The sequence below is a fragment of the Molossus molossus genome, unplaced genomic scaffold, assembly GCF_014108415.1.
Source record: "Molossus molossus isolate mMolMol1 unplaced genomic scaffold, mMolMol1.p scaffold_m16_p_5, whole genome shotgun sequence".
Lineage (NCBI taxonomy): Eukaryota > Metazoa > Chordata > Mammalia > Chiroptera > Molossidae > Molossus > Molossus molossus.
The window spans coordinates 48,148,057-48,171,936 of record NW_023425388.1 but is presented as its reverse complement, the minus strand read 5'-3'; the positions used below and the strand labels follow the sequence as shown (position 1 = coordinate 48,171,936).

The window sequence follows — 23,880 nt, the reverse complement described above, 5'->3', positions numbered from 1 at the left end:
TATTTTTGCCTGGGAAGCAAAGACAAGACTGTAGTACTAAATCATCTGAAGCTGTTAGAAAGAGTTTTCATGGAAGAAAGCGGATTGAAACTGAGTTTTCAATAATGATTAGAATATGGGCCCTGGCTGGTATGGCTCAGTTGGTTGGGCATCATCCTGCTCACCAAAGGGTTGCTGGTTCGATCCCTAGTGAGGGGTGTGTGGGAGGCAACCAATCAATGTTTGCTGTCACATCTATGTTTCTCTCACTCTCTCTCCCTTCCCCCCCTCTAAAAATCAATAAAAAATCTTTTTTAAAAAAAGAATGATTAGAATTTGGAAAGTAGTGTAAATAGTAACACTGGAATAACCAAAGGGGGAAATGTGGCTAACAGGAGTGGGTCAGATCAGTATTACTTAGTTGAATGGCAGAACACCTGTACTAGAATCATCTGGGATGCTTGTAAAAATTAAAGATTCCACCTGTCACTCCCACCCATCACTCCTCATTCTGAATCAGTAGTTCTGGAACTACCTTTAGAACAAGAGTCTTACCACATGAATGGAGAGTCTTGAAATCCTGGCGGGAATGTTGATAGTTGTGGAACATGGAAAGCCATTTTAAACTTTCAAAGAGAGAGAATGATGGCATGATGGAAATGGAGCTTTGGGAAGGGCATAGACAGATGGTTTGCAAAATAGATTGATGCAAGCTAGTTCTCAGAGGCAAGAATGAGATGCTAGAAGTGCACCGAAGTATTTAAGATAATAAGACTAGTGAGTTTCCTCTGAATTGGCAGCACCAGAAATGGAGAATAAGCATGCCTCTCAGAGGCATGCTGAGAGATGAAATGATGAGGCTTGGTGACATTGAATATAAGCGATAATGGCAGGAAGGAGTTTGAAATGACAACTGTGTTTTGGGGACCTCAGGAAAATGTCAGATCCAGTGATATGCATGCTCTTTCTGTCTAATGAGTTCTATTTCGACCTGAGGCGGCTGAGATGCCTGGGAGGCATCCAAGTGAAGACATGTATTGGCAATATGGACCTGAGCATGACCAAAGGTCTGGGAGGAAGATAAAGATGTGGGAGAGTCAAAAGCATGAGGGAAGAGGAAGGAAGGAAGGAAGGAAGGAAGGAAGGAAGGAAGGAAGGAAGGAAGGAAGGAAGGCTGGAAACTTGAGTTCAGACTTTTGGGGAACAGCAACATTAGACAGGAGGAAGAAGTTGAAGCAAGGAAGAAATAGAGAAGAAACAGAGAGACAAATAAAGATTGAATAATAAAGAGAAACCAACAGAAGAGAAAGGTTTAAGGAGGTGAATATCCATCATGTCAGATGTTCTAGAATTTGAGAAGTTTAAAAACAAATCTTCCAATTTGGCAAAGACAGTATTAGATGAAAACTAATTTTAAAAAGTGAAAATCTGTAATACTTTCTGATATGCATGATGTGATCCATCATACCAGGAGTAAATGAAAACTCTTGATGACAAATTGTGTTGACAATTAATGGGCAAAAATATACTTCTGACAGAGTGGTACCCAAAAGGATACTCTTCTATCGGAGAGCTGGGAAATTGGGGAGGAGGGCAAGGAGGATAAGGGGCTAGTTAAAAGGGGGTACAGATTAGCATGTATGGACAAAGAGAAACTTATCAGGAGATCCTAACATGTAGGTACTTAAATGATCTTGCTTACCAAATAAAATTGCATCCATTATTTGAAAAGGTTCCCTTCTTGCCCCTTGGTTATGATATCATCTGAGACAAACATGAGGTGTCATAGGGAATGGAACCAACTATCCAAAGCTCTGTTTTTATTCTACATTAAAATATGGCTTCGGAGAAAAAAAACAAAACAAAACAAGCCCCTTAAACAGCCTCCATTTTTTCCTGAATGACCTGGGGTGGGAGGTGGGGGCAGATCCCCTTTCAAATGTAGAACAAGGTGCAGAACACACAAGAGTGTAGAGCGCGTCAGTGCAGGCTGATCTGGCTTGTCAACCCCATTCGATATCCTGATCACAATGTTCCATCTCTGGGTAGATATCCATCCAAACAATTGCTCTAGGTGTTTAAAGATTTCTAAAGTACTTGAGAACTCCCAGTGTTTTCTGTTCTTCGTCTACTGTGTGTATACTCAGTGACTTCAGGTGTTAAATCTTTGAGTCTTTTTCTATGAACAAAGATATGGACTTTGGAATAAAGCAGGCAATCTTCAGGTAGAATCATAAAATGTCTCCCACTTTATAGTTATTTGAAAGGAAAACAAAGGAGGGGGGAAGAAAAAGGATGGCTTAACACTGACAGGAGTGTGGTTATTATTTTTTAAAATCTGAACTGAAATGTAGGTGACCAGTGTTCAGGGAAGTTCCCATCATTGGAGTTTTATCCATTGTACTCAAACAAATCAAATGAAGCAGCTGGATGAGATCCATAGACCGTTTCCAAAATGTAAACTGAATGTAACCTGACGAGGGATTTTTTTTTTCTGAGTTGTGAATATTTCCTTGTGTCAGATTCTTAAAAACTCCTAAGAGTCTCTAAGTTCTTACATAACTGTTGGGTAATAAAATGGATTTCTGCTCACCACCTATTTATTTCTGCCTTTGGACTTCATTTAATCATCAATTCGTCCTTAAACGGACTTGCCAAGTTGCTTAAGCCCAGTGCTTCATGAGGGTGTAAGAGGCTGGCTGTACTCTGGTTTTCTATGAATGCTTAACTGTGGCTGTGTCCCTACTTGATATCATGGCTCATAGACATAAAGTGGTATCAAGGCCGATATTTCATTCTGACAATCATTTCATGATGATTTATAAAAAACAAAACAAACAACAACACAAAAAAAACAAAGAAAAAATAAATAAATAAATAAATAAATAAATAAATAAATAAATAAAAAAATAAAAGCCTTGGCTGGTTTGGCTCAGCGGTTAGAGCATCAGCCTGCGATCCAGAGAGACACGGGTTCGGTTCCCGCTAAGGGCACATGTCTTGGTTGCAGTTTGTCCCCGGCCCTGGTTGGTTGTGTGAGTGGCAGCCACTCAATGTGTCCCTTTCACATCGATGTTTCTCTCTCTCTCTTCCTCTCTCTCCCTCCTACTCTGTCGGAAAAAAAGTGTCCTCGGGTGAGGATAAAAAAAAAAAACAAAGAAACCTCTTACTCAGTGACTCTGTTTGCTAAGTATGATCTTAAAGTAACTTTTGGGCAGTCTTTATCCTTCTTGAAATTGCATCCTCTGTCAGTGGCTATCCCTCATCAGGCTTGTCTTCTAACAAGCTTTTTTTTTTTTTTATGAATTTTTATTTATTTTTTTGTTACAGATATTTTACCTTTTTACCCCATTGACACCCCCCACCCTACCCCCCCTCCACCCTGTCCCCGGCTTAGTTGTCCATGTCCATTGGTCATGCATACATGCATATAAGTTCTGTGGTTTATCTCTTCCCACCCCCCCGCCCCCTATCCCCTCTTCTGAGGGATGTCAGTCTGTGCCCTACTTCCATGTGTCTGGGTCTACTGTATTTCTCAGACTGTTATGTTCATTATATTCCGTATATAAGTGAGATCATGTGGTGTTTGTCTTTTTCTGCTTGGCTTCTTTCACTTAGGATAATAATTTCCAGGTCCCTCCATGTTGTCTCAAAGGATAAGAGATCTTTGTTTCTTACCGCTGCATAGTACTCCATTGTGTATATGTACCACAGCTTTTTTATCCATTCGTCTACTGGTGGACACTTGGGCTGTTTCCAGATCTTAGCTATTGTAAATAGTGCTGCTATGAACATGGGGGTACATATATTCTTCCTGATTGGTGTTTCAGGCTTCTTAGGGTATATTCCCAGCAGTGGGATCACTGGGTCAAATGGAAGTTCAATTTTTAATTTTTTGAGGTAGCACCATATTGTTTTCCATAGCGGCTGCACCAGTCTGCATTCCCACCAGCAGTGTATTAGAGTCCCCTTTTCTCCACACCCTCGCCAACACTTGTTGTTTGTTGAATTGTTGATGGCGGCCATTCTGACAGGTGTGAGGTGATACCTCATTGTTGTTTTAATTTGCATCTCTCTGATGATTAGTGATGTTGAGCATTTCTTCATATGTCTCTTGGCCATTTGTATGTCCTGTTTGGAGAGGTGTCTATTCAGCTCCTCTGCCCAGTTTTTAATTGGGTTCTTTGTCTTCCTTTTGTGGAGTTGTATGAGCACTCTATATATATTGGAAAGTAACCCCTTATCTGATACATCATTGGCAATGATGTTCTCCCATACAGTGGGTTGCCTTTCCATTTTGATGATGGTTTCTTTTGCTGTGCAGAAGTTTTTTAGTTTGATGTAGTCCCATGTGTTCATTTTCTCCTTTATTTCTGTTGCCTTAGGTGATGTGTCAGTGAAAATTCTGCTTCGTATGATGTCCGAAATTTTGTTGCCTACATTTTCTTCTAGAATTTTTATGGATTCACGGGTCACATTTAAGTCTTTTATCCATTTTGAGTTTATTTTTGTGTATGGTGTAAGTTGATGGTCTAGTTTCATTTTTTTGCATGTAGCTGTCCAATTTTCCCAACACCATTTATTAAAGAGGCTGTCTTTACTCCACTGTATGCTCTTGCCACCTTTGTCAAATATTAATTGAGCGTATTGCCTTGGGTCCATTTCTGGGTTTTCAGTTCTGTTCCACTGGTCTATATGCCTGTTCTTGTGCCAGTACCAGGCTGTTTTGGTTACAGTCGCTTTGTAGTATAACCTGATATCTGGTATTGTGATCCCTTCAACTTTGTTCTTCTTTTTCAAGATTGCTGTGGCTATTCGGGGTCTTTTTTGGTTCCATATGAACTTTTGAAGTATTTGTTCTAGTTCTGTGAAATATGTCATTGGTATTTTGATGGGGATTGCATTGAATCTATAGATTGCTTTGGGTAGTATGGACATTTTAATTATGTTAATTCTTCCAATCCATGAACAAGGTATGTGCTTCCACTTTTTTATATCTTCCTCTATTTCTTTTTTCAATGACCTGTAGTTTTCTGCAAATAGGTCCTTTACTTCTTTGGTTAAGTTTATTCCTAGGTATCATAATTTTTTTGGCGCGATGGTAAATGGGATTGTTTTTTCAGTTTCTCTTTCTGTGAGTTCATCATTGATGTACAAGAATGCCGTCGATTTCTTGACGTTAATTTTGTATCCTGCTACTTTGCCAAATTCATTTATTAAGTCTAATAGATTTTTGATGGAGTCTTTAGGGTTTTCTATGTACAATATCATGTCATCTGCAAATAATGACAGTTTCACTTCCTCCTTTCCAATTTGGATCCCTTTTATTTTTTCTTCATGTCTGATTGCTGTGGCTAAGACTTCCAGTACAATGTTAAATAAGAGTGGCGAAAGTGGACATCCCTGTCTTGTTCCTGTTCTTAATGGAAATGTTTTTAGTTTCTGTCTATTGAGTATGATGTTGGCTGTAGGTCTTTCATATATAGCCTTTATTATGTCGAGATATGATCCCTCTATTCCTACATTGCTGAGTGTTTTTATCAGAAATGGATGCTGGATTTTGTCGAATGCTTTTTCAGCATCTATTGATATGATCATGTGGTTTTTATTCTTCATTTTGTTTATGTGGTGTATCACGTTTATTGATTTGCGAATATTGTACCAGCCTTGCATCCCTGGAATGAATCCCACTTGGTCATGGTGAATAATTTTTTTGATGTATATCTGGATCCGATTTGCTAATATTTTGTTCAGGATTTTGGCGTCTATGTTCATCAGGGATATTGGCCTGTAGTTTTCTTTCTTCGTAGTGTCTTTTTCCGGTTTTGTAATTAGAATTATGCTGGCCTCATAGAACGTGTTTGGAAGTCTTCCTTCTTCTTGAATTTTTTGAAATAGTTTGAGGAGAATGGGTGTTAGTTCTTTTTTGAATGTTCGGTAAAACTCCCCCGTGAAACCATTTGGGCCTGGGCTTTTGTTTGCTGGGAGAGTCTTGATTACCTCTTCAATTTCCTTAGTTGTTATTGGTCTGTTCAAGTTTTCTATCTCTTCCGGGAATAGTTTTGGGAGACTGTGTGTTTCTAGAAATTTGTCCATTTCGCTTAGATTGTCGAATTTGTTGCCATATAGTTGTTCATAGTAGTTGTTAACGATCTTTTGTATTTCCGTGGTGTTGGTTGTTACTTCTCCTCTTTCATTTCTGATTTTGTGTATTTGGGTTCTCTCTCTTTGTTTCTTGGTGAGTCTAGCTAAGGGTCCATCAATCTTGTTTATCTTTTCGAAAAACCAGCTCTTTGTTTCATTGATCCTTTGAATTGTTTTTTTTGGTCTCTATGTCATTTATTTCTGCTCTGATCTTTACTATTTCCTTCCTTCTACTTGCTCTGGGGTTTTCTTTTTGTTTGCTTTCTAATTCTTTAAGTTGTGAGGTTAGACACTCAATTAGAAATTTTTCTTGTTTTTTGAGGTAGGCCTGTAGTGCTATGAACTTCCCTCTCAGAACTGCTTTCGCTGCATCCCATAGATTTTGTGTTGTTGTGTGTTCATTTTCATTGGTTTCCAGGAAGTTTTTAATTTCTTCCTTGATCTCCTCGGTGACCCATTCATTGTTTAATAACATGCTATTTAGCCTCCATGTGTTTAAATGTCTTTGCATGTTCTTGTTGCAATTGATTTCTAGTTTCATGCCATTGTGATCTGAGATGCTTGATATGATTTCAATCTTCTTGAACTTGTAGAGATTTAGTTTGTGTCCTATCATGTGGTCTATCTTTGAGAATGTCCCATGTGCACTTGAGAAGAATGTGTATTCTGTAGTTTTGGGGTGTAATTCTGTGTAGATATCTATTAAATCCATTTGGTCTAGTGCTTCATTTAGAGTCTCTGTTTCCTTGCTAATTTTTTGCCTAGAGGATCTATCCAGTGCTGTCAACGGGGTGTTGAAGTCCCCTGCTATGATTGTATTATTGTCGATTTCTCCTTGGAAGTCCTCCAGAAGATTTTTAATATATTTTGGTGCTCCTATATTGGGTGCATATATGTTTATCAAGGTTGTATCTTCCTGTTGGATAGATCCTTTCAATATTATGTAGTGGCCGTCTTTGTCTCTAGTTATGGTCTTCATTTTGAAATCTATTTTATCAGATATGAGAATTGCTTTTTTTTGCTTTCCATTTGCTTGGAAAATTTTTTTCCATCCCTTCACTTTCAACCTATGTGAGTCTTTTGTTGAGAGGTGGGTCTCTTGTAAACAACATATAGATGAGTCATGCTTTCTTATCCAATCAGCTACTCTGTGTCTCTTTATGGGAGCATTCAATCCATTTACGTTTAAGGTGATTATTGATGTGTACTTATTTATTGCCATTTTTGTTTAGTGTGGTTCTATTTTTCTTCCCATTTCTACTGCTAATTACAGCAGTCCTTTTAACATTTCTTGCAGTGCTGGTTTGGTGCTAATGAATTCCCTTAGCCTTTTTTTGTCTGGGAAGCTCTTTATTTGATCTTCTATTTTGAATGATAGCCTTGCTGGGTAGAGTAGTCTTGGATTCAGATTCTTGTTTTTCATGACTTTGATTACTTCATGCCATTCTCTTCTGGCCTGTAGTGTTTCTTGTGAGAAGTCAGCTGAGAGCCTTATGGGGTTCCCTTTGTAGGTAACCTGTTGCTTATCTCTTGCTGCTTTTAGGATTCTCTCTTTGTCTTTAATTTGTGGCATTTTAATGACTATGTGTCTTGGTGTGGGCCTGTTTGGGTTCTTCTTACTTGGGACTCTCTGTGCTTCTTGAACTTGAATGCCTTCTTCCTTCACCAATTAGGGAAGTTTTCTCTCACTATTTTTTTGAATATATTCTCTATCCCTTGCTCATTTTCTTCTTCTTCGGGGACTCCTATGATGCGAATATTATTATGTTTCCAGTTGTCCCATAGTTCCCTTAAGCTGTCTTCCTGTTTTTTAATAGTTTTTTCCTTTTGTTTTTCTGATTGGTTGATTTTTTCTACCCTGTCTTCTAATTCACTGATCCGGTCCTCAGCTTCCCCTACTCTGCTTTTTAAACCTTCCAATGTGTTTTTCATTTCAGATATGTCATTTTTTATCTCTTCTTGTTGGTTTTTAATTTCCAATTGGCTTATTTTCAGTGTCTCTATGTCCTTACTCATGCTGTTCAGCTTCCTCAAGATCATGGCTCTGAATTCTAGCTCTGTTAACATGCCTAATTGCTCCACATTGATCTCATGTTCGGTGGAAGTCTCTTGCTCTTTCATTTGGCTTCTGTTTCTGTGTTTCACCATTTTGGCTATCACTGTGGGCTTTGGAGCCTGTCAAGTTCTCCCTGTGGGTGTTGGTGTTCTGCTGTTTGTGGCTCCCTCTCCAGTGTTTAGATGAGCGAGGGAGGACCCATGTTGAACACCACTGTCAAGTCTTACCTTCCTGGTTAAAGTTGCCAGCCCAGGAAAGTACTGTTATCCTCTAGCTTTTTGCCTGGAGGCTAGCAATCTAGGTTAATTGATGAGTTTTGGGTTGTCAGTTGATTGAAAAACTCCCTCTGGTGCTCAGCCAAGGGGCTTTCAGGAGGCAGATGCTGGTTGTTAGTGAGCCTCAATTAGCACTTCAGTGGCCCACAGGGTGGGGTTGGATCTCCGAGGGAGGGGCTGCTGCCTCTCCTCAGAGCCCTGGGAAGGAGCAATGTGGCCACCGTCCTGGGTGGCTGCACTCAGCCAAAGCTCTGAGCGTCCTCCAGATCCCGAGTGTCCCGACACAGCTCCAGTCCAGTCCGCCCTCCCTCCGCCGGAGCCCAAGGTGAGTGGCTGTGGCTGTTTCAGCCTCTGTCCCGGCTGCGCTGTGGAGCCGCCTGGGAGTGTGACCCGAGGGCGCCGCTCCCAGCTAAGGCCGCTGCCGAGCTGCCGACCGTGGGCTCCCAGCCCCCGTCTCGCGCCTTCGCAAGCCTACCGGGATGGAGTCAGTGTCCCTCGTTGTATGGTCCTCGCAAGCTGCTTTTCTGTTGGTTTTTCCCGTCGATTTGTCTGTGTTATAGTTGTAATTCCAGTTTGGTTCTGGGAGACGGTCTGTGTAGCTCCGTTCACTCCGCCGCCATTTTTCGGTTGTTTTCCTAACAAGCTTTTATAAGTAGATACAAGGATTGTCATTTTAAAAAAGAATAATTGTTGAGCTATACAATATGTAAATTGTACAATTTATTTATAGCTTTCTTTTTTTTTTTATCCTCACCCGAGGACATTTTTCCATTTTTTTGTTCAGATAGAGTGGGAGGGAGAGAGGGAGAGAAACATCAACGTGAAAGGGACACATCGAGTGGCTGCCACCCGCACGACCAACCAGGGCCGGGGACAAACTGCAAGGTACGTGCCCTTAGCGGGAACCGAACCCGGGTCTCTCTGGTCCCCAGGCTGACGCTCTAACCACTGAGTAAAACCAACCAGGGCTATTTATAGCTTTCTAAAGGGGGTTACATGTCATTACCTCCAGTAACATTCATTTTAAAGTGTCGTGTAAGCCACTTCTTAAATTATAAAAGTAGTAAATGTTTAAAGTTTTTAATCAAATTTTTTCAAAGAGTATAGAGCAAAATGTAGAAATTTTCCTTCCCTGTTTCCTAGCTTTCAGTACCACTCTCCAAAAAGAATCACTGTTGACAATGTCTTAAGTCTCTTTGTATGAGTTTTCTAAGCATATACAGTTTTACATATATGTATGTGTACAGTCATTTTTATTATACAGATTGTCACACTATGCATACTTTTCTGCATCTTGGTTTTTTTATTGATTTTAAATGACTTTGTCATAAACAACATGATTCAATCAGCTTCAAATCTTTTTATTTTTTTTTTTATTTTATTAGTATTTTTAATCCTCACCTAAGGATAGATTTTCATTTATCTTTAGACAGAGTGTGAGGGAAAGAGAGAGAGAGAGAGAGAGAGAGAGCAAATTATTAATGTGAGAGAGGCACATCGATTTGCTGCCTCCCATACAACCCCAACCAGGGGCGGGGACCAAACCACAACCAAGGTACATGCCCTTGACCGGAATCGAACCCTCAACTCTGGTTTGTGGGCCAATGGTCTAACCACTGAGAAACCGCCCAGGGCTTGGCTTTATTCTTTTTAAAAACTGTATGGCATTTCATCATATGTATGTACCATAATTAATTGGTGAGCATGTAAGTAATTTGTGGTATATATCTGGTAGTTGTTGAAGTGCCATTGTTCTACTAACAGACAATGTACAGTCTTAGAAGTGGAATTACTGAGTGGAGGAGTTTGTGTTTTAAATTTGATGAGCTATTTCTACATTATTGTGCACCAATTTACACTTCCACCAAAGAGTGTTTCCCCATTCTCGTCTATCGGTCTTTTTTTAAGATTTGAAATTTCTGCCATGTTAGTAGTTGAAAATTGTTACTTCTTTATCCTCACCCAAGGATATTTTTCCATTTTTTGTACAGATAGAGTGGGAGGGAGAGAGAGGAAGGGAGAGAGAGAGAGAGAGAAACATCGATGTGAAGGGACACATCGAGTGGCTGCCACCCGCACGACCAACCAGGGCCAGGGACAAACTGCAACCGAAGTACGTGCCCTTAGCGGGAACCGAACCCGGGTCTCTCTGGACCGCAGGCCGACGCTCTAACCGCTGAGCCAAACTGGCCAGGGCAATTGTTACTTCTTTTTACTTCGTCTTTGTTGGGTTAGTGTGTTGAAGGTTTTGTGTGTGTGTGTGTGTGTGTTTTTTTTTTTTTTTTTACATAATATACTTAGATATTTGTATATTTGTGTGAATTTCTGTATTGTGTTCTTTGATTATTTGTCTCTTGCCATGTCCCTTTTATGAAAGAGAAGAAACTATTCACTAGGTTACTGTTTAATACATAACCACTGACAGTTCACAGGAAACCATAAATGTATACACACTACCCATGAACACTTGTACAAACACTCACTCACTCGGAGGCCTGAAAGAAAGCCTGAAAAGGAAAGTGTGGACACACAGCCTGGGAACAGTCTGTTTAGAGATACATGTGGGACTCTAGCCTTACTCTATTAGTTTTCTATCGCTGCATAAAAAATGATCAAAAACTTAGCAGCTCAGCTCACAATTTCCCTGGGACAGGAGTCTGGGCACAGCATGACTGGCTTTTTGCGCAGGTCCCACAGACTAAAATCAAGGTGTTGCCTGGCTGCGCTCACAATCCTAAATTCACGTGGCAGAACTCAGTTTTTTGAAACCGCAGAACCAAAGTCACTGTTTCATGGCTGGCTATCAATCAGCTGGAGGCCACGCTCAGCTTCCAGGGGCTCCTGGCCCCATGTCCCCCTCCAACGCCAGCAAAGGAGAATCTTCCTTACATCAAATCCTTCTCATGCTTCCAATCACTCTGATTTCTAGACCCAGATCTAAAGATTTCATGTGATTAGGATAGGTCAACCCGGGTAATCTACCTACCTTAAGGTCAACTGATTTGGAACAAATCAGAATGGCAAAATCCCTTCACAGCAGCACCTAAGTTAGTGTTTGGTTAACTAGCTTGGAGGACGCAGGTGGACAGGAGGGGCCAGGAATCTTGCAGGCCACCTGAGCATTGTGCCCACCTCACACCCCACCTGCTTCCCTCAGTGGAAGCAGACAGAGCTTGTCATTTGACTGAGGAAATCAATCCCCCTGAAATATTGAGTGCCAGAAGAAGGCAGCATGACCATCATCTATCTAACCCTGTGCACAACAAGTACACCCGGGGTGGGGTGGGGGGGGGTCAAAGATCCAAGTGAGCAATGAAACAGCAGAAAGGTAGAGAGAAAATCTTGGAAACCACACAGACAATGTAGGGGTCAGCCAGACCTTCCTGACCAAGGATCTAAAATAGGCATTTCCCACTCTAATGTCTGCCCTCTTGACCCCGCACTGTGGCCCACGAGTCACTCACTGGTTGCCCACCGAGATTTTGAGTCCTCTAACCTTGCCATTTCTTCTAATGTCAGTGTGATCAGAGTATGGTTTTGTGAGCTGTTGGCCTTGGGTATTCAATAGAACAGAATGAACTGTCTAAGTGAGCCATTAAGAGGAACTGTTGATAAGCATTATCCTAAAAGAATCCTAAAAAAATCCCTCTTCCCTCCCTCTGTCTCTCTCTTTCATCTTCCCACCTGCTGTGTGATTCAGGTGCCTTCTACGTGACTTGCTTGAGACTGAAGAGGCTTATATAAAAGAAATGAAGAGCATAATTGATGTAAGTAGATGGGGGAGGGGTGTTAAACATATATTCAAACTGAAGAAATTTTGTTGCACAAAGAGAATCAAAATAGTTGCCATGTGTCTCTAGAATTCCCCCCAAGGTTTCAGGTCTTATAATATCATGTGTCTTTCCAGTAGGAATAAGCACATTCTTATGACTATTGATCCATGCAACTAAATAGCTTCTAAAGGATTCTGCCAATTCATATGATTCTAGTAATGCTCAACTACATTCACCATATGCTTGCCAACAATGCATATGATAATGAAAATATTTTTGATAATTAAACAAGGGAGAATTGTTTTTCATTGTTTTAAGTAGCACTCTTTGCTTAAGAATGAAAATGTGTTTTCCCTATTTTCCTAAGGGCATAATCTTGAGGAATAAATTATATGTACAAAATTATAATATAATTTTTTTTTTACCACAAAATATCAGAAAACCAAATATCCAATTAAAAAGTAAATGGTTGCCCTGGCCAGTTTGGCTTAGTGGTTAGAGTGTCAGCCTGTGGTCCGGAGAGACCCAAGTTCGGTTCTCGCTAAGGGCACGTACCTCGGTTGCAGTTTGTCCCCGGCCCTGGTTGAGTTGTGCGGGTGGCAGCCACTCGATGTGTCCCTTTCACATTGATGTTTCTCTCTCTCTTTCTCTTCCTCTCTCTCCTTCCCACTCTATATGAGCAAAAAATGGGAAAGTGTACTCAGGTGAGGATAAAAAAAAAAGTAAATGGTTAAGTTTGATATATATGCTAAATGAAACATTTTTCAACTGTTACAAAATAACTATTTTGAATAATTTGTAGCAACACTGAAAAATGCTTATAAGATTAAATTTAAAACAATATATGTAGAAATTTACAAGCAGACTCTAAAATGTATATGGCAAAACAGAATACAGATTATGTATGTAGTTTGATTATGGACACATAAAATATGCTTTCTAAAAGTCACGAAGGAAATATAATAAAACGATAGTATTTGTAATAGTAAAATGAAGGTTAAGTTTTTTCCTTTCACACTTCAACTTGCTTAACAAACATTAAAAAATATATTTGTTCTACCTATAAAAAATGCCTTTTTATTACCATTACCAATAAACCATCTTCTTCTGAAGATGGACAGATGAGGAAAATAATGTCAAAAGAATTTGATGAAATGGCTTTCAGGAAACATGTGCTCCATATTCCCCAATTATTTTATTAAGGTTTTATTCCCTGGAGTAGCTAATTTAGATCATCTCTCATGTGTTCCTAACTGGAAAACCTACCTTGTTTGCACCTCTGCAGGGATATATCACCCCGATGGATTATATTTGGCTGAAGCATCTGATTCCAGACGTTCTTCAGAATAACAAGGACTTTCTCTTTGGGAATATTAGAGAACTTTATGAATTTCACAACAGGTATATCATAATTCAAATTATCAGGAAAAAAAGGGGGGGGGTGAGTAAGAGAAGGCTGGAAATCAAACTGATGGGATTTGGCAATGATAGTGCTCAGATATTGTCAGGCCTAAGCAAGTATTCCAGAGTCGGAGATTGGGCTGGGATGCAAAGGAGGGAAGTGTCACAAGCTCCCTGGGGGAGAAGGGAAAGACATTAGTGGAATATGTACTCGTTGTTGGGCATCAATGTTGTATTTGTGTGTGTGTTCTTTTGCTTATTTGTCAATTTATGCATCAACCTGTCTGGTGTCAGGCACTGTGCTCAGCATGAGGAATACAAAGGTGACTAAGACACTCCTTCACATACCTATTATCAAGGTAATGCTGGGAGCAAAGGTGTTAAAAAATGCGAACTGGTCAAACAAATTGTCCTTTTAGCCCAGGGTGTTGCATGCTCAGTTCTAGACAACTGGAAGACAAAGGGACTTTGAAAATCATCTTCCGATCCTTGCATTACAGATGAGGAAACCTCAGCTTGTTTACTCACTATAACGATCCCCAAATCTCACATCTAACTGATGGAAGGGAAAAGAACCTTGGTTCTTTCCTGACCACATCTCATGTCTGTTGGTCTGTTGTCAAAACTAAAATGGAAATCTCGTTTCTGCTACTTTCCTTGGAGAAGTTACGCAGCCTGTTTGAACCTCAGGTTTATGAAATCCTGTCTTGCCAAGGTTTGGTGGAGGACTGAATGAGAGATTGTTTGTGAAGTGCTTAGCGTATGCCTGGGTCATAGTAAGCCTTCGGTGAAGCAACAGCAGCAGCAGCAGTTATTAACTTCATTATCGGGAGGCAGGAAGCATCCGTGCATGCAGTCTGCCCAAGGCCAGTGCTGAGAACTAGCAGGACAGCTGTGCATGTCGCAGGGATCCCAGAACGTCACGAACACACTCTTTTCTTCCGAGTCAGTGTGTTGAAGATGAGTCAGGAGCAATAAAGTCCGGAAAACAACATTTTTTTTAGGCACCTCTTAAACCTTATATGATTTTACTTTTTAAAAAATCAAATGTGTGTAAAAATCATTATACTTTTCTTTCCCCAGGACTTTTCTAAAAGAATTGGAGAAGTGCACTGAAAATCCTGAACTTCTGCCACGTTGCTTTCTCCAGAAAGTAAGTCTGTGTTCCCAAAAAGTAAAAAATAACCATGTGATTCAAATCAGCCCTAATTTTCTGTGTAAGTGGCCAGGGCTAATGGAAATACTAATGGACTAAAAACACATCTATCTGCCTTTTTTTTTTTAACCCTCACCCAAGGATATTTTTTCCTTTTATCTTCAGATAGAGTGGGAAAGGGAGAGAGAGAAGCATTGACGTAAGAGAGACACATCGGCTGGTTGCCTCCCACAGGACCCAGAGCAGGGCCAGGGACAAACCGCAACGGTTGACTGAAATCAAACCCATCAAACCCGCAACTGTTTGGTCTGTGCACCAACTCTCCAACCGCTGAGCCAAACCGGCCAGGGTTCTATCTGCCTTTTGAATGCCAAATGGGAGTCCCTTGCAGGACTGCTCAAAGGGTGAGATGGATGCAGTTTGACTGAGCTCACACTGATCGGTGGGGCACTTAGAAGCCTGACTTCCCGCAAAGCCCGTTGTAATGAAAGACCACCCCCCCCCCCCCAGGCTCCCCAAAGCAGGTGATCCTGAATGACTCTGAAAGACTAACCTAACTCTTACAGGACCAGAATCGCACTTACATTCCTCACTACTATGAATACTCTCAAGAGAAGTAGTACTGATGTTAAACTGAAAATGTATTGACTTCCATTTTATTTTTTACAGCATGTTAAATCTATAGCCTGTGTGATGTTTATCACTCAATTTGTGGATTTCCTGGCCTACAACAATACACTTCTGACTACCTCCTCTTCCAAGCACACAGCCCTCCTCCCTTTCATACTTCTCCACCCCTGCTTTGGGCAATGGATAGGCTGTTTGGACCGGTGGTGCTCCCTGGGCATTGGCACAGGGAAATGTTTGACTCAACACCATTCCCCAAGTGCTCTCCTCCCTGCAGAACTGTGCGGATGATCCTGGTGCCCTCTACTTTCTAAATCTCTTCCATGTCTTCTCTCTTTCCCAGCTTGCCCTTCTTTTAATTCTCTTCTTTGGTTTTTTTTTTTTTTGGTAGCCTGAGACAACAGGTCAAACAACTTCCAATTTTTTTTTTTTTTAATTTATTTTTTTATCCTCACCCGAGGACATTTTTCCATAGTTTGTTCAGATAGAGTGGGAGGGAGGGAGGGAGGGAGAGAGAGAGAGAGGAGAGAGAGAGAGAGAGAGAGAGAGAGAGAGAAACATCGACGTGAAAGGGACACATCAAGTGGTTGCCACCTGCACGACCCAACCAGGGCTGGGGACAAACTGCAACCGAGGTACGCGCCCTTAGCGGGAACCGAACCCGGGTCTCTCCAGACCGCAGGCCGATGCTCTAACCACTGAGCAAACCATCTGGGGCCAACTTCCAAATTTTTAAACAACCCAAATTATGGCTGATAAGTGTAAGAGCAATACTTTTGATAAACTGTAAGCAAGCAAACAAAAATCCCTAAGTTTCAAGGTATTTGACAGTGAAAAAGCAGAGCTTTCAACCCTCAGAGCTGCTGAGAACTTAGCAGTCCCCTCCCATTGCTTTCCCAGCAGCCCCATCGGAGGTTTTCCATCAAGTGTTGGAATTCAAGGTAGCACACTAACAACTAGTTTGTATTCAATCTGATTAATTTCCTTATTTTTACAGCATTATTAGTGATTTATATTATTTTGCCATTTTGCGCTCATCAAACCACCGATGTGAAATCTAGTTTCAGAGTTTAGAAATATTTTATAAATGCTCATGTTACTATTGCAAAGACATTTACATTTTTGAATGCGCAGAGGACCAAATTCCTGTGGAGGAAGAATAGATGTAATCAAATAAAAATTGTCTACCTTGGCCAAGTTTGGCTCAGCGGTTGGAGCATCGACCTTCGGACCAGAGAGCCCCAGATTCGGTTCCTGCTAAGGGCACGGACCTCAGTTGCGATTTGTCCCTGGCCTTGGTTGGGGTCGTGTGGGTGGTGACCAGCCGATGTGTCTCTCTCACATTGATGTCTCTCTCTTTTCCTCCCTCTCTCCCTCCTGCTCTATCTCAAGATAAATGTAAGAATGTCCTCTGGTGAGGATTTAAAAAAAAGAAATTGTCTAATGGTCAAGGAATTAGCCAGCTAAGCATCTTTTCATAGAAGAGTTTGTCTTCTACAGTTATACAAAGCTTTTTCTAGTTCCCTGTGTTGGGAGACACCTTAGAAATCATTAACCCAGACTACAAATTCTGCACATAATTCGATATGATTTATGATGTTGGAGAAAAAATACAGGTAATAAATTCTTATCTTAAAAGCGAAATTATTTAATCTTTGAGAATCCTTCAGGGAATTAATTGGCGGCTGCTGTGCAAGGGTTTGTATTTGCTGGCCAAGAAGGCGGGCCTATCCTTTATTTGACTTTTTCTTAGTAGTATTGGCAGAATTCCACTAATCATAGATATGAATTTTGAAATATTGCTCTGGCCAAGTATTGTAGTCAGACTTGATAGCACCCAGGGAGATCTTGCCCCAGAGGCAAAGGTCTGTGTAGAATATTTGTCAGTGGTTTACTTTGAGTTTCATTTGCTCAATGGAAAGTGCACTGGGATGGGACTCAGAAAACAGAACTTCTTGTCCAGGTCCAGCTGCTGTCTGCATGACTCAAGTGAGACCCTTGGAGTCTCACTTTCCTTCTCCGTACAACAGGCTTAATAATGCCGACATGTGAAGTTGTTGTGGGAATCAAATAGAATAATGCTTGCAGAAAGGCTCTACAAAGTAAAAAGTGCTGTGACAGTATCTACTCTTTGTTGGGTACTCTGCATGTATCGGGAGAGGTTTCTACACATCATCTCATTTAATCTCACAACAACCACAGGAGTTGACTGCTGTTGTGAGCCCACTCAACAGATGAGAAAAAGGAAACTGAGGTATGGGAAAGTTAAATAACTGACCTCAGGCCATACAGTTTATAAATCGGCAAGGCCAAGAACTGAACCTGGACCATCCACCACCAGAGCCCACAGTCTTTTTTTTTTTTTAGTCCTCACCCGAGGACATTTTTTGATATTTTGTTCAGATAGAGTGGGAGGGAGAGAGAGAGAGAGAGAGAAACATTGACGTGAAAAGGAGACATCGAGCGGTTGCCACCCGCACGACCCAACCAGGGCCGGGGACAAACTACAACCGAGGAACGTGCCCTTAGCGGGAACCGAACCAGAGTCTCTCCGGACCGCAGGCCGACACTCTAACCACTGAGCCAAACCGGCCAGGTCCAGAGCCCACAGTCTTAATCCACAAGCAGTCATCTCTCTCTGCGTGAACATGAGTTTTTGGTAGCAATTTTTTTTAGCCTCCTGAGTTATTCTATAAGGAGGTGAGAGAAACCGGGCACTTTCATGTGCTGCTGATTCGTGCACATCCTTTCTCTCAGGAACTTTGGACTGAAGAGCAAATTGAGGTCAATAGCTGTATTTCAGTAGTTGTATTAAGGCCTATAATACTTTGTTGGTCAAAGTGCAGACACACAGCCAAGGAGCGAAGGTTTCAGGAACGCAGGTTTCAGCCTAGCATCCTCCGAGAGGACCAGGTCTGTCTCTGTTACTGGGAGAGTCTGGGGAAAGGTGGCTGGCAGTTGAGGATGTTTCCCTGGGTGGGAAGCTGGATCTCCAAAGTCTCCTTCAGCTGCTGAGGGTCTTTTGGTGGTGCGTGCTGAACGCAGTGAAAGCTCGAATTCTTTTAGGAGCTGAAGGCCACAGTCGTTGTGCTCTGGCAGACTGTGTGGGTGAGATGCCTTAATCAATTTGTAATGTTTTATAAGCCTGGCCTTCAGGATGGCAGAAATGTTTCCCATGTCTAGGCTACTATGCTTTGGGAGCCATGGAGTTTAACAAACGTACTTAGATTTCGACAGCACGTCCGAAGCACTCCATGGATTTTGAGTGAGTATATAACGAAGGTGTTACTGTTAACTTGGAATTATTATTCTAGTTCCTTAACCAATCTGAACAACATTTCTCAAGGGCCACCTCTCTAAGTGTGTGTGTGTGTTGGTGGGTGTGGGTGTGTGTGCGCGTGTGCACGTGCAATGTTTTCTGGAGAGAGTACAAAAGACAGAGTTGCTATAGTTCTTGAAGTGCAGGGACCACTTATAATCTATCAGGAGAGGGGGAGAGATACAGAACTGGAACTCATTCACCACAGCAGTGTGTTTAGAAGTTGAACAGTCAGAGTTGATGCTGCGAGGGCAAAAGAGCCCATGCCCACATAAAAGACATCAAGAAATGGCCTTTAGGAGGAACATAGGGATCTGAGGAACAGAGATTTGAAAGGCAGTGACTAGGTGGGCTTCTCTGTCCGAGCAGCATGGACCCTGTGGCACGGACCAGGTTGCCCTGGTGCAGCGGACGAAGCTGCAGCGTGGGGTATCCTTTCCACCTGGGATGTCGGCAGATGCGTGTCCCCTGTCTGTCTCGAGGCAGCACAAGCCCTTGGAATCGCTGGTGATCTCTAGCTCTGAGATAGCCCGTACCTTTTCCTTGTCGGCATCTTGTGCTGCAGGTTGAAGGTGATGTCTCAGGCAGAGCTTGCCACTTCGGGGCTTGCCCCCGTGATTCAGAGCACTGTGGTTTTGTCCAAACTGCCACATTTTTCTGCTGGGGTGTTTTCCTAGAATTGGTATCATGATAATGATAACAAGGAGAGGATGTTCGTTTTATCACTCAGTAAACAAATATTTGGGGGGGGGCTATAGTGGGGAGACACTGGTGTTCTGAATAAAGACAGAGGAGGAATGATATAGATCAAAACCGACTCCTGTTCGTGAATTTACTTCTTCATTTACCGGAATCCTGTAATTGCACCACAGCACTCTGTTCAGATACGTATTTAGTACTTATGGTTGTTGGGAGCCCCTTTTCCCTCCCCATCACACACTCACTCCAACATAAGGCCACCGATTGTGTACCCCGAGTTTCTCACACATTAAAAAAACCCGGGCTTGTTGAATGATTGAATAAACTGTATTATCCTATCACTTATAGAAAAATACTACCTGATTAATTTGTTCAAATTTTTTCCCACTCAGAAAGAAGATCTTCAGATATATTTTAAATACCATAAGAATCTGCCCCGAGCTAAGGCAATCTGGCAAGAATGTCAAGACTGCGCCTACTTTGGGGTAACATTGAGATTATAAGGTCTCCCCCAAATTGTTTCCCCTGGATAGTTTTATGTGCATCAGATGTTTAAAGATATCAAAAGTGTGAATGAAGCAGAGGAGCTTAGCACTGGGATTCATGTTGGTTAAAAGTTTCTCCTATTTGAAATTGCACGTTGGAAGTTTCGATGCTGTCCTGGGTCTGTGTGGGACAGGCCTGTGCGGAGCAGCTGTGGCCTGGGGCAAAAAACAGAATGCTCTTCTGAGACGGGTTTTAAACCTGGAATTAAGTCCAAAAGATTAGACATTGGGGCTCCCTGGAAGGATATCAATAAGCCATCACAATGTACCCTCCAGATTCAACAGGATCTAAATAGACCCAACCACACCCAAACTCTGACAGGCCGCTTCCTTTACAGAAGGACCTGCAATGCCCCCACTGTCTCCTACTGGGCTAGCTTTCTAAAAGAAATAAATGGCTCTGCTTCCCCAGTTGCCTATAAAAATACCAGCCAAGTTGTCCCCTTCCCCCTTTCATTTCGCACGCTGCTCCTGGAGGCACAGCTCGGTAGCAGTGCAGGACTGCGCACAGCTGCTCCGCTTGTCCACCAAGAGCCCGTTGCGTTTCTTGGATTTGAATGCCGCCACTTTTGTTCTCTGTGTGTGTTGTTTGTTTTGTTTGATGTGGTTTCTGTTTGTTTTTTAAAGGTATGCCAGCGCCAGTTGGATCACAAGCTCCCCCTTTTTAAGTATCTTAGAGAACCAAGCCAGAGACTTACAAAATACCAGATGTTGTTGAAGGTAAAGTCAGTAAGACAGTGCTTTTCTCTGTTGGGAGGACAGATGAATGCACTATGGTGCTCTTTCCTCTACACATGTGAAGTTGTGACTTTGTCTTCCAAAGGTGAAAACAGCCATCCTTTGAGCTTTTTCTGTCCTCTAAGTCTAAATCGGCCCTCCTCAAGGAGGCCTAAGGCCAAGGAGTCACAGAATTGAAAGGGACCTGAAAGCCTAGTCCAACATGCAGCCAAGGCATGAATCTCTAAGGAGCCTGGCTAAGAGAGGAGAGGTCCTTGGGAGCCAAGTGAGGAAGGGCCTGCAGCTGCACCCCCAGCAGCTGAGAGGATGGGAGGCAGCCAGCCTCCACTCTCTTGTAAGCTGTCTCCAGGTAAGATATCACCTGCTCCATGTCACAGACGAGGCAAGGAGCTTCAGGAAAGAGGCATGGTTTTCCCCAAAGTCACTGTTTTACGTGCACTAAGACAATGGAAAGGAGAAGGCAGAACTGGAGTCTTTTTTTTTTTTTTTTGCAACATCTGCCTCCACCCTTAGATTTAGCATCTTTCTCAAGAGCATTCTAACAGAATGCATTGTGCCCTGCAGCACCCCTGGTGGTTCTCTCTGTGACACAGCACACCTGCAGGAGAGCACTCCCAGACACCCCAACAGGACCGAGGCTCTGCCAGGCTGCCTCCCCACGTGTGAGCTGAGGGAAAGGTTTGGGCCACTTCTCCAAGCTGTGTTTTGAATTAACCTTTATAAGCAGCTCTTGCCCAGTGGCTACTATCTCTTCATTAAAAAATGAGCCCCTGCTATTTACTGGGTAGCTTCCCGTGTGTATTTTTTTTCTTTTTTTTTTAATCCTCTCCTGAGGACATTTTTCCATTTTTTGTTCAGATAGAGTGGGAGGGAGAGAGAGGAAGAGAGAGAGAGAGAAACATTGATGTGAAAGGGACACATCGAGTGGCTGCCACCCGCACGACCAACCAGGGCCGGGGACAAACTGCAACCGAGGTACGTGCCCTTAGCGGGAATCGAACCCAGGTCTCTCGGGACCGCAGGCCGACGCTCTAACCGCTGAGCCAAATCGGCCAGGACCCCATGTGTATTTTTTATGTAATCCCGCAATCAGATGTGTCAGACCGGCTCTAGAGTAGGAAGAAACTGAGGCTCATGGAGGCTAAACTCATGGCCCAACACTCTGCCCTCAGAAAATGTTAGCCTTTCATCTCGGCCTCGGCAGTGCCAGCCTGGGCTGCACCGCCGCTCCGGCTGCCAGCTGTGGGATTGCTGGCCCTCTTAGGCCTCGGTGTTCTCATATGTAAAATGGGGAAACAGTGAGCAATGTGTGGAGAGAGCTCGCTCAGCACCGACCCCCCGGAAACTCCCGTGACAGGTGCCGCTGTTTTATACATGGAGATGTCACTCGGTGTGGGAAAGAGGATGATGGCTCACTGCTTCCCAAAGTGAGTGGCATCTGTGAGCGTGTTTTGATACAGCGTTCGCTTAGGGCCTCATATGCCTCTGACTGTCCCATCCTGACGGTCATGAAGTCCTCCCGTAAGTCGGGGTCGTCACTTCTTGGCCGGGCTGCTTCAGGGACCGAGGGCTCCGGTTTTCCCTTCAAAGCGACGACACGATAGCTAAGTTCCGCGAGCTGAGGACTGTAGGGCGCAGTGGTTAGAGTCGCAGAGTCGGGAGTCAGACATCCTGGGTGTGGATCAGGCTCTGACAGCTGTGCGCTCAGGCAGGTGGTGTAGCCGCTCTCAGCCTCAGGTTCCTCACCTGTAAGATGAAGGTAGTAACAATACTTTCCTGGTATGCTTTTTGAGAGCATTAAATGAGGTAATATGTGTTTAAAAATACTTAGTAGATGTTATTAGCTTTATTGAAGAAACAAGAGACAGAATCACTGTAAAATATTCCTTGGGGATCTGAACAAACATGGGAGGCTACTCAGGGCAGGTGAGTTTTTCCCACCGAGAAGCTTGCTGGGTGCCCGGAAGCACAGGTTTAAACCACTGGCAAAGCCTGTGAAGAGAGGGAACTCTGGTTTTCTCTGCCCTGAGGAAGGGAGCCCATTCTACAGCTTCTTTGAGAGAGCATGGATGTTGCACCGACTGCCTCATGGCGTAGAAAGGATTTTAGAATCCTGGTGTGGGAGAGCTTTTCTAAGTATAAAAGAAAGGGGAAGGAATGATCAGGTATACCATTAAAAACAGAAACATGAAAAATTGAGGAAAATATATTATCAAGCTATGTGACCAATGGTCAGCATGCTTAATAATGAGCTCATAGAAATTAACAATAAAAAACAAAAAAGAGATATCTATGAAATGCTTACTATCTTATCTGAGATATTATACAAATTAATATTTATGGACAAGAATTTTTTTTAGTACATAATATCTAATGAGTCAAGGCAAGTTAATTAAACAATATTAATATATTATTATCAGCATACATTAGAAAGAGATGCATTTAGAGACAACAGGAACTTGTTTTCATTGAGCTCATGATTTCTAACAAACAGGCTAAGTGATTAAGCGATGGATGGAAACTATCAAAAATTGTTTTTAGCCCTGGCCGGTTTGGCTCAGCAGTTAGAGCGTCAGCCCGTGGTCCAGAGAGACCCGGGTCCGGTTCTCACTAAGGGCACGTGCCTCAGTTGCAGTTTGTCCCTGGCCCCAGTTGGAGTTGTGCGGGAGGCAGCTACTCGATGTGTTCCTTTCATGTCGATGTTTCTCTCTCTTTCTCTCTCTTCCTCTCTTTCCCTCCCACTCTGTCTGAGTAAAAATAGAAAAATGTCCTCAGGTGAAGATTAAAAAAATCCTCACCCGAGGACATTTTTTTTTCCATTGATGAGAGAGAGAGAGAGAGAGGAAAGGAGAGGGAGAGGGAGAGGGAGAGGGAGAGGGAGAGGGAGAGGGAGAGAGAGAGAGAGAGAGAGAGAGAGAGAGAGTTGCCTCATGTACATTCCCCTACCAGGGATTGATCCAACAACTGGGGTATGTGCCCTGACTGGGAATCAAACCTGTGACCCTTCAGTGCACAGGACAACGCTCTAACCACTGACCCACATTGGTCAGGGAAATGATTAAATTTAATGTAGAGAATTTTTCTTGCCTGGATTTTGTTTAATTAATATGATTTGCAAAATGGTACAATATTTGTATACTGTAAGTTTTGCTTAGTACAAGGCTATTC

The 23,880-nt window shown here is 42.4% G+C and overlaps 1 protein-coding gene across 1 annotated transcript in view; it reads left to right on the top strand.

Annotated features, from left to right (window-relative positions):
* MCF2L2 (MCF.2 cell line derived transforming sequence-like 2) overlaps nt 1-23,880 on the top strand; it is a 248,930-nt gene that overhangs the window by 171,885 nt on the left and 53,165 nt on the right. The window contains exons 16-20 of the mRNA XM_036243245.1: nt 12,155-12,221; nt 13,513-13,628; nt 14,712-14,781; nt 19,822-19,914; nt 20,602-20,694. Coding sequence (XP_036099138.1) covers nt 12,155-12,221; nt 13,513-13,628; nt 14,712-14,781; nt 19,822-19,914; nt 20,602-20,694 — 439 coding nt within the window. The remainder of the gene's footprint in view (nt 1-12,154; nt 12,222-13,512; nt 13,629-14,711; nt 14,782-19,821; nt 19,915-20,601; nt 20,695-23,880) is intronic.